At 35.0% G+C, this 10,751-nt stretch overlaps 2 protein-coding genes across 5 annotated transcripts in view; one reads left to right on the forward strand and one right to left on the reverse strand.

Annotated features, from left to right (window-relative positions):
• Window positions 1-534: 534 nt before the first annotated feature.
• On the forward strand, window positions 535-8,730 carry LOC110030698 (5-methyltetrahydropteroyltriglutamate--homocysteine methyltransferase 2). Of its 2 annotated transcripts, XM_020733549.1 has the most exons (14): window positions 535-606; window positions 1,629-1,982; window positions 2,112-2,199; window positions 3,054-3,181; window positions 3,273-3,464; window positions 3,545-3,747; window positions 3,945-4,108; window positions 5,121-5,201; window positions 5,287-5,453; window positions 5,535-5,640; window positions 6,583-6,833; window positions 6,914-6,986; window positions 7,163-7,291; window positions 8,109-8,730. In XM_020733549.1, exons 2-14 carry the CDS (start codon window positions 1,633-1,635, stop codon window positions 8,475-8,477), a joined length of 2,301 nt encoding a protein of 766 aa, XP_020589208.1. In that variant the 5' UTR covers window positions 535-606; window positions 1,629-1,632; the 3' UTR covers window positions 8,478-8,730. The 2 variants fall into 2 exon arrangements, with proteins under 2 accessions (XP_020589208.1, XP_020589210.1); XM_020733551.1 differs by lacking the exon at window positions 8,109-8,730 and having other exon boundaries at window positions 7,111-7,165.
• A 1,364-nt stretch (window positions 8,731-10,094) lies between these two features.
• Window positions 10,095-10,751, reverse strand: part of LOC110030721 (double-stranded RNA-binding protein 1-like) — a 12,139-nt gene continuing 11,482 nt past the window's right edge. For all 3 annotated transcript variants that reach the window (XM_020733606.1, XM_020733604.1, XM_020733603.1), the window contains exon 7: window positions 10,095-10,704. In XM_020733606.1, the coding sequence (XP_020589265.1) occupies window positions 10,193-10,704 (512 nt within the window). In that variant the 3' untranslated portion in view covers window positions 10,095-10,192. The remainder of the gene's footprint in view (window positions 10,705-10,751) is intronic.

The raw sequence follows: 10,751 nt of genomic DNA on the forward strand, positions 1-10,751 counted from the left end.
ATTTTAAAAAATAATAATTTAATTATTTTATATGATTAAAATATTGAGTGATATTCATTTAAACTAACAATTGCAATATTAGAATTATAAATAAATATGAAATATGTGATATGTAGGCAAATACCTCTAATTATTTTGCATAAAATATGTATTTTAATCCAAATTTACACATTTATGAAATTAAAATGTTATATATGCAATATTTAACTTTAATTTTAGATATTATGATTATGGGCAATCACAGCTTATTATTTACAAATAAATCATCATCTTGGATGCATTTTTCAAATTCTCACTCAAATATTAACTCATATTTTTCATTATTATTAAATTCTCAATAGTTGATCATGGCACGTGCAAATACAATTCAAAATAATACATAGGGATTTACAAATATAGGTATTTTGGGGGGTCTCTATGTAATTATACGATAATAACAAACATTAATTAATTTTAATTAACACTTTAAAAATCTCAGTTGCCATTCTCCCTTCGCTCTATAAATAGTGCCAGACTCGCCCATTCTCATTCGCGCCCAGCCCTGCTGTGACCTCCGTCTTCTGCTCTATTCCTCTCGCTTCTTAGGGCTGAGATTCATCGTAGAAGGTGAGGGATTTTCTCTCTGCCGATACGTTTTCTCTGCTTGTTGTCCCCATAGCATAAGGCTGTCTAGGGCATTTGCATCCTCTGTTGGTCTATTGACAGTATCGCGTACCTCAACTAGTTGTTGTATTGACAGATCTGATCTATTTGTTCGAATTTCTGGTAAGTTTTATCAGTGGCAGGGCGCGTTGGATCTTCGAGGTGTTGATTGTGTTTAGGGTGTTGATGAAGTGATTTGGTTTTTTCTATGTTGGGTTGGGAGCGAGATGAGTTGCATGAGATATGGTGGTTTTGGTTTTGGCTTGAATGGAATGGGAGGATTTAGGTTGGGATCTGGTTTTAGGTGAGTTTGGATCGATAGATCTGGTGTGAAGTAGAATTGGAGATTTAAATATGTCGGTTAAAGAGCTTGTTCGTGGGTCGGATCTGTGATTATGTGGCTGGAGTAGGTCGCAGACGATATGGTTTTAATTGATCCGAATTTTTGTGTTTGTTGTTTAATTGCTTTGCTTTGTCAAGCTTTTTTTATTTGGAGATTTGGTGATATATTATCCTTTTTAGGTGCAGCCGCCTTTGATTTCTCTGTTTGCTTTGCTAGCCTTTTTTTTTTTTTTTAAATTGTTTTGGAGCATTATTGTATTGTTCTCATGAACCTTTTTTTTTTCATTCTGAATTTAGTAGAGTTGTATTCTACTTTCCTTTTTTCCTTAGAGAGGAATTGAATGGGTTAGCCAGAAGAATATGAACGTAAAATTTTAATTTTTTTTTTTTTTTTGTAAGAAAACTGTTTTAGTGCTTTATTCTTTTTTTTTTTTTTTTTGTAAGAAAACTGTTTTAGTGCTTGATGCTTTTTTTTTTTTTTTTTGTTCAAGTTGGATATTCAAATATCAAATAATTGATTTTTCATCTATTTTTGCGTTGAGTTTGTGGATTATCTGTTACAGAGTTAAGGCAACTTTGTTGTTTCACCTAATTTGAAAATTTGAAGTTTTGATGCAATCTGATTTTATTACTTTATTGCACAGAAACATGGCGTCACACATTGTTGGATACCCTAGAATGGGGCCAAAGAGAGAGCTTAAGTTCGCTTTGGAGTCATTTTGGGATGGTAAAAGTACTGCAGAGGATTTGCAGAAGGTTTCTGCCGATCTGAGATCTTCCATCTGGAAACAGATGTCTGATGCTGGGATCAAGTACATTCCAAGCAATACCTTCTCTTACTATGATCAAGTTCTTGACACAACTGCATTACTCGGGGCAGTTCCTGAGAGATATAATTGGAATGGTGGTGAGATCGGTTTTGATACCTACTTCTCCATGGCTAGAGGAAATGCCTCTGTGCCTGCTATGGAGATGACAAAATGGTTTGACACCAACTAGTAAGTCACTCAACACAAACTATCTTAAGCCAGTTACTTGTTTGGCAGTACATGGTTTGATTATATCTGGGCTTGTTCCATTTAGCTTCTTATATTTAGACTTCCTTTTATTTGACATTGTTGATCCAGCCACTTTATTGTACCTGAATTGGGTCCCAACACCAAGTTCTCATATGCATCTCACAAGGCAGTCTCTGAGTACAAGGAGGCAAAGGCTGTATGTACTTCATCTTCTTCTTTATCTTTTTTGGGGCATTTCAATCTTTATTAGTTAATCATATATTATGTTTTAGTGCCCTGATTTATTTCTCTCTATGGACTTGCTTTATTGTATTTATGCACTCCACAATTTTAACGCACAAAAGTAACTAAAGAATCTAATACAAACTGTCTACTAGTAACTATAAAAGCTCATCAAATCCATGTTATGGTGCATTTTCTACTTTTATTAGCAATTTTAAATATTTATTTTCCTCCCATGAACAGGGGTGTAAACAAGATGAGTTTGATCGAATGTAGTGTTGTTAAGCTCATCACATTAAGCCAATGAGTCAGATTTTTCTGTTCATCTTCATGTCAGTAACTCAGGCCTCAGGGCATTGAACGTGAATTGTTCATGAACATACAATCTACGAGATAGTCATGTATAAATTAGAAATGTACATGTCAACGATCCTAAATAATCAAGCTACTTTTGAGACCAACAAGACTGAATACAGCTTTGTTTTTGTTTAGCTTGTTAAATAAATGAGTTCATAAAATTAATTGAACAAAAGCTTAATTATTGAGCCGCACAAGGATATTGAGTTCTTTTTGTAGCCCTACATGAGAGCCTGGGAGGAGAATTAGCTGAATCACTTTTAATTGTTGAATTAAAATTTTTTTCCTTGCTTGCTTAAGATTGATAAATTTCCTCTTTTTTGCATGTTTTTAAAGCTCACAAATTTAAACATAAAAATTCAGCTTAATTTTGTTTAACAAAATCTGGTCGTATGTACTTCAATGTTTGAAGCAATTCAAGACCTTTGATTTATTTGTTGGTCTGATCATTGATTTGTTTCGCTCTTTCAGCTTGGGATTGATACAGTTCCTGTGCTTGTTGGACCCGTGACTTACTTGTTGCTCTCTAAGCCTGCCAAAGGTGTTGAAAAGACCTTTCCTCTTCTCTCTCTTCTTGAGCACATTCTACCGATCTACAAGTAAGAGTTTATTACATAAATTTCCCTTTTTTTATGATTTTTTTCCCTTCACTGTTTAGTTTTGTTGCTTAAACAATCTGAAAATCAACAGGGAAGTTGTTGCTGAGTTGAAGGCAGCTGGTGCTTCATGGATTCAGTTTGATGAGCCCACCCTTGTCAAGGATCTTGATTCTCATCAGTTGGAGGCCTTTACCAAGGCTTATGCAGAACTTGAATCTTCTTTTTCTGGATTGAATGTGGTCATTGAGACCTACTTTGCAGATGTCCCCGTTGAGGCATACAAGTTAGTTCATGCTCATTCATCTCTTTAAACAATTGTGGTAATTATGAAATGAAGATTGCTCAAATAATTTTGCATTTCAGGACCATCACTTCCTTGAATTCCATCAGTGGTTTTGGATTTGATCTTGTGCGTGGAACCAAGAACCTTGATGTGATCAAAAGTGAGGGTTTTCCATCTGGAAAGTATCTGTTTGCAGGTATTGTGGATGGAAGGAACATTTGGGCCAATGATCTGGCTGCCTCCCTCAGCACACTTCAGGCCCTCGAGGATATTGTTGGCAAAGGTACTATTATATGTATTTCACTTTTTAAAAGTTAAAATGGTCGCATTTCTGATGTAATATGAAAGTTTTGGGTGGTATAAAAGTTAAAAGGTAAACTTTAGTTGTTAGATATAGATTTTGTTTTCCTTTCATTTCTGATATGTTTAGTCTTGCAAAAGCTAAATTTTAATTCTAAATTTATTTATTTATTTCTACAGACAAACTTGTTGTCTCAACATCATCCTCCCTCTTGCACACTGCTGTTGATCTTGTAAATGAAACAAAGTTGGATGATGAAATAAAGTCCTGGTTGGCCTTTGCTGCCCAGAAGGTGTTGGAAGTCAATGCACTCGCCAAAGCTTTGGCTGGTCATAAGGACGAGGTATTCTAAATCACTCCATTGTTTTCAGTCTCTTTTAAAAGATAGTTTCTTTGTGCAAAAAAATTATGGGCATTTACATTCATAACACCCAATTCTTATGTATTTACTTATCTAACACCTAAATTTTTCTTTTTCACAGTACAACTAAATTATTATATATAGCAACTGAATCGATGGAGATTCATAAAGCTATTTATTGTAGAAAAAGTTTGAGATGAAATTTCTTATAGAAATTTTCATTTTGTCATAAGGACTACATGGAAATTGTGAAATAAATTTTATTAGATAAGTCAACTAAATAATTAAACATTTACAAATCTAAGCGTGACAATAAAGTGTCTGAGAATCAATAGGACTACATGGAATCATGGGAAATTAATAAAATATATCATGATTTTCTTGGGACAATGACAGTATTTTTTTTGGAAGATTTTCATACACCACTCAAACTTATCAATTTACATATTTAACACCCAAACTTCAATTTTTGCATATATGCCGGCTCACTTATGCATGAGAATGTGTATTTCACTTTTTAAAAGTTAAAATAGAAGTATTTAAGCATAATTTAGGTGTTCGATATATATATATATATATATATATATATATACATAAGGGGTTGGTATGTATGTAAATGCCCCTTTTGTTCTATTTATGCACTCATTCCCTTGGTTTTATGTAAGACAGGTGCATCTCAGTCAATTTTTTTCTTTTTACATATTTAAAACCTAAATTTCAATTTTTACATATATGCCACATTATCTGTGCGTGAAAGTTGCTTTTCACTTTTTAGAAGCTAAAATAGTGGTATTTTTATGTGATACGAAGGATTTTGGGGGTACAAATGTAGAAAAAGCAAAATTGAGATGTTAAATATGCAAATACATAAGAATTAGGTTGTATTCATGTAAAAGCCCCTTTTCTTGTTCCTTTTTACTCACTAATTCTCTTGTTGCTATGTAAGTGATATATCCGTTATTTGCAACTTATAACCAATTTCCAATTTTTTTAGGCCTTCTTTTCGGCAAACGCTGCTGCTCTAGCTTCCAGGAAGTCATCTCCTCGCGTGACCAATCCTGACGTCCAGAAAGCTGTAAGTTGCCAACAATTACTATCTTGCATTTCACTGCTTTTAGCTATCACCAGATAACTCAATGATTCTCCTTTCCTATTCTCAGGCTGCCGCTTTAAAGGGCTCCGACCACCGTCGCACCACAAATGTCAGCGCCAGATTGGATGCCCAGCAGAAGAAACTGAACCTCCCAATTCTCCCCACCACCACCATTGGCTCCTTCCCCCAAACCATTGAACTCCGAAGAGTTCGCCGTGAGTACAAGGCCAACAAGTGAGTTTTCCTTACATCTGCTTGATTTTACATCCTACACGTTCTGTTGCCTTCAAATTTTATCGTCTTCCTTCTCCTCAGGATCTCTGAGGAAGCTTATATTCATGCAATCAAGGAGGAAATCAACAAGGTTGTTAAGATCCAGGAGGAGTTCGACATCGATGTCCTTGTCCATGGTGAACCTGAGGTACTACTTTCGAGTTTGGAAGATTTGCATGCACCCATTTGATTCTTAAGTATTTATTTATCTTACACCAAAATTTTATTTTTACATATATGTTGGCTTACCTATGCATCAATATAGGTGTTTCACTTTTTAATAGTTAAAATAGTAGCATTTTTTTGTGATATGAACACTCAGGTGATATAAATGTCAGAATTAAAGTTTTGGATATGTAATACTTAAGAATTGGGTGGTATGTTATGCTCTACCTCTCTTTTAGGGTGGACTAAAATTAAATAACGATAATAATAATAATAAATAAATGAATAAGACTATATACAATTAATGTTTTTAGAGAAAAAATGCAAACAATTAATGACAATACCACAAAATTTATAAGTAGAAGAAAACATAATAATAATAATAATAATAATAATAATGCAAAAAGAAATAAAGAAGGGGCTAATTTTGGCATTATTTATTAGGAGTGGACAAAAATATACTGAAATATTTACATACATTACCACTCAACTCCTATTTATTTAAATGTCTAACACCTAAACTTCAATTTTTACTCATATACCACCTTCCCATGCATGAAAAGGTGTGTTTAACTATTTCTAAAATTAAAAAAGTGATATTTTTGATGTTATATGATTTGGGTGGTAGAAGTATGAAAAGAAACTTGAAAAGAAACTTGTAGGCGTTAGGCGTTATATATATATATATATAAATACATAGGAATTCAGTGGTTTGTATGTAAATGCCCCGATGATAAACTGAAGATGGGCAAAATGCTAAAAAATAATTTCTTCATAACAGGATAAAAACTATGTGGTTAGTCATTTCCCCACACTTAGTTCCAAGTGTTTCCTCGAGTGGGTATATATGTAAATGCCACATTAAGTTTAAAGCACTAAAACGGTTTGTTAACGAAATTTGACAATTTATTTACTTCTCCTGCAGAGAAATGATATGGTGGAGTATTTCGGGGAGCAGCTCTCCGGTTTTGCTTTCACTGTTAATGGTTGGGTCCAGTCTTATGGCTCACGATGCGTCAAGCCCCCGATCATATATGGGGATGTGAGTCGCCCCAAGGCCATGACTGTCTTCTGGTCCACCTTGGCCCAGAGCATGACCTCCCGTCCGATGAAGGGAATGCTTACCGGCCCTGTTACAATCCTTAACTGGTCCTTTGTCCGAAATGACCAACCAAGGTTCCCCTTTTAACCCCTACTTCTCGCCCTCCATTCTCGTTCTTCGTGCCTTTGCATAAGACTCTTAACTTTTCATCCAGGTTTGAAACATGCTACCAGATTGCCCTCGCCATCAAGCAGGAAGTTGAAGATCTTGAAGCTGCTGGCATTAATGTGAGCTCTCTCTCTCTCTCTCTCTCTCTCTCTCTCTGGTGGTATTAGTCTGCATACATACAGACTCTGCACTAATAATTTTTTCTTCTTTGGACATGATTTGTATATGTGTGATTTTTTACAGGTTATCCAAATAGATGATTGGACATGATTTGTATATGTGTGATTTTTTACAGGTTATCCAAATAGATGAAGCTGCTCTGAGGGAAGGGCTTCCTCTCCGCAAATCTGAGGAGGCTTTCTACTTGGACTGGGCCGTTCATTCCTTCAGGATCACCAACTGTGGCGTCAAGGACACCACTCAGGTGCTTAATTTCTCATCTTCTTTCTTTTCTTTGCTCCTGCAAGCGAAACTAGCTGAGTTTGAGCGAGCTCAGGCGTAGTACAACTCAGCTCGTTAAGCAAATGACTCTTTTTTTATGTGTTTGAATTGTTTATTTATCGATTAGAAACATTCTAAGCCTTAATTTGCTCCTACAAGTGAAAATAGCTGAGTTTGAGCTCGTACAACTCAGCTCGTTAAGCAAAAAAACCCTGTGTTTTTTTTTTTGTTTGACGAGTTTATTTATGGATCCTAAAACATCTAAACATATATGTATACCACATAATTATTATGTTTTTTACATATCTATTACCCAAAGTTTGATATTTACATTTACAACATTTTAGTGTCATAAGCCTACACATGAAAAGGGGTACATCACTTTTAAAAAGATGTTGGTGCTGATATTTTTTATGTAAAGTTAATGAGTTCAATGGTATGCATGTAAATATGAATGTTTAATTAAGTGTTAGATATGTGAATATATAAGAATTGTTTGGTATGCATGTAAATATGGGGCATTTACTTACATTCCACCCAATTTCCATGTAATTACATATCTAACAATAAAACTTTAGTTTCTTTATTTATACCACCCAAATCTCTCATGTCACATAAAAAAACAATATCATTTTAATTTTTAAAAGGTGAAATATCTCCATATAAAAATTGAAGTTTAGGTGCTAGATATGTACACAAATAAGAATTGAGTAGTATGTATTTAAATATTGCTATATAAACATACACATCTTTATGCACTAGACGCCTAACACCGAAGACTTTCTACTTTCTTATGACAGATTCACACCCACATGTGCTACTCCAACTTCAACGACATCATTCACTCGATCATCGACATGGATGCGGACGTGATCACCATTGAGAACTCTCGTTCCGACGAGAAGCTCCTCTCTGTGTTCCGTGAGGGGGTCAAATACGGTGCCGGAATCGGCCCGGGCGTCTATGACATCCACTCTCCTCGGATTCCTTCGACCGAAGAAATTGCCGACCGCATCAGGAAGATGCTTGCGGTGCTTGAGACTAACATCCTTTGGGTCAACCCCGATTGCGGCTTGAAGACCCGCAAGTACACCGAGGTCAACCCCGCGCTCACCAACTTGGTTGCTGCTGCCAAGCAGCTCCGCACCGAGCTCGCCAGCGCCAAGTGAGAAGTGTTGGGTTCACACTTTGACCAATCTTTCCTCACTTATATAACTATTATGCTTTGCTTCGTCTCTTTGAAATTGTCTGTATTTGTTATCATGCTGCTTAGGCACTTTTATTACAATTGTACCTTTTTAATTTCTTTTTTCTTTTTTGTTTTCAATTACGAGTGATGTTAAGTGATTTTGGTTTTTGATTGATTATGAAGGCATATATGTAATGTGGAAGCATGAGAAATAATTTGCTCATATTGTTGCACATTTATAAAGAGTTGGTCCATTCAATTAAATATATTATTTGTTTTCATGAAGAATTTATTTGTTTTTCAATTAAAACATAAAATGCTTTTATTACAATTGTACCTTTTTAATTGTATGATGCACAAGAATCAGTTATCCTTTCATAAGAATCAATGTTAGGGAGTTTGAAGGCAGCTGGGATGGGGAGCCCGAGCACTGCCTCGGCCAAATGTGAAGACTCGTGGAAGTTATACCCCAAAGGGAACTCTTCTTAAACCAAGTGTCATAGCTCGTCAAAATTTAAGCTATTAGGAGCAGCAACAAGATGTGGTGGGTCTAAGTTTCACGAGTCAGAGCATGATCGACCAGCCTAGTTGCGTGCAAAAATATTAAGTAAATTAAATTTTTATAAGGATCATTAATAATTTTTATTATATAAAATCTATGTAAGTTCACATTTTAAAATGCCCATTTGCAATTTTGCATTATATTTTAACTCCATTTTTTCATCCCACCTCTTTTGACCCCTCTAAGAGAAACTGCTGCGTTCAAACGAACGTGCGATGATGTTATGGATCACACTACACCGTACGTTTCGTGACAGATGTTATGAATCACATCACGTTGTATGTCCGGTGGCATTATACCATCCACACTTTTATATTTACATATATAACACTAGTGTTTTAGACATATGCATGACATTGTGAATTTTACTTCAAAAAAAAATAGTAATAGTGATATTTTTATGTGAAATTAATGATGTGTTGTGTGTAAATATTGAAGTTTATGTTTGAGATATGCATACCACACAATTTTTTATTTACATATGTAACACCCAAACTTTAATATTTACATACATGCCACTTGTTTTAAAACAAAAGAGTATGCATCGCTTGAGCCATAAGCCCTTTACCATCATATATAAATAAAATCAATAACCCACTTGAATGAAGAAGATATAACCACAAGAATGCAAACATATATATATATCATATTTGAGAAGATATGTAAATAGAATAAAAATCACAGCAGATGCCTAGAAAATAAAAAAGGGGAAGATTTACATACACCCCACTTAATTCCCAAGTATTTACACATCCAACACCAAAGCTTCAATTTTTACATACAAGCCACCTTACCTATCTATACAAAGGTGTATTTCACTTTCCACGAGTTTAAATGAAGGTATTTTTATGTGATATAAAGGTTATGGGTGCTATAAATGTAAAAAATAAAGTTACAGCTATTAGATATATAAATATATAAGAGTTGGGAGGTATATGTGTAAATTCCCCCAAAAAACAGAACCACAATAAGCAATGTAAGAATATCTCAGAGGCTTAGAATTGTTATTAAATGAGAGTTCAATGAACCACAGTATAAAACAAAATGAAGTTCATAATATAGCTTAAATTATTGCTGTTAGTACTATGTGAGGAGGACTAATTCTTGATAGATCAGCAGATAACATAAATGGCTCATAAAATGTTTGGTAGATTCTCATGCTCGGAGAAATCCAAGCTCACGGCCACCCACGCACTATCACTAAAAGGCATGAGGGTGGCTCCTACAGGTAAAACAATGTCGGGCTTGCAAGGATACACCAAAACTCTATTACAAAGCAAGGAGGGGGAATCGAAAATCTTACCGATATCAGCATCGACGACTTTGTTGTCGTTGTCATCGACATCTCCGGAGGAACAATCGTTACTTTCTTCTTCTTTTGCCTTTCCATCCAAATCCAGCTTCGAAGCAGTGAGGTTTAGTTGATCTACATGGTTGCCAGAAAAGATTTCATCGTGATGTTCTACATTTTGACTGTTAATGTCTGAATTTGTACTAGAACCCAGCTTCAGATTAGAGAGGTTGAGCTTATCAGTACAGTCGGAGAAAAGGGTGTCGTCATCTAGTTCATTTATAATCATACTTGTATTCGACAAAACTTCATGATCTGTTTTATTTGTGACGACTCGTTCATCTTCAACTTTGCCTGATTCAATAATCATAAGGAGAAAAAATTTTCAGAAATCCTGCTGA

Source organism: Phalaenopsis equestris, unplaced genomic scaffold, assembly GCF_001263595.1.
Source record: "Phalaenopsis equestris unplaced genomic scaffold, ASM126359v1 Scaffold000754, whole genome shotgun sequence".
NCBI lineage: Eukaryota > Viridiplantae > Streptophyta > Magnoliopsida > Asparagales > Orchidaceae > Phalaenopsis > Phalaenopsis equestris.

What these genes read in the sequence shown, in the direction of transcription:
- LOC110030698 (XM_020733549.1), top strand. Translation starts at nt 1,633, where the DNA reads ATGGCGTCACACATTGTTGGATACCCTAGAATGGGGCCAAAGAGAGAG. An exon ending in GTCCCCGTTGAGGCATACAA is followed by an intron (nt 3,465 to 3,544) that starts GTTAGTTCATGC and finishes TTTGCATTTCAG; the next exon opens with GACCATCACTTCCTTGAATT. An exon ending in TTGAAGCTGCTGGCATTAAT is followed by an intron (nt 6,987 to 7,162) that starts GTGAGCTCTCTC and finishes GATTTTTTACAG; the next exon opens with GTTATCCAAATAGATGAAGC.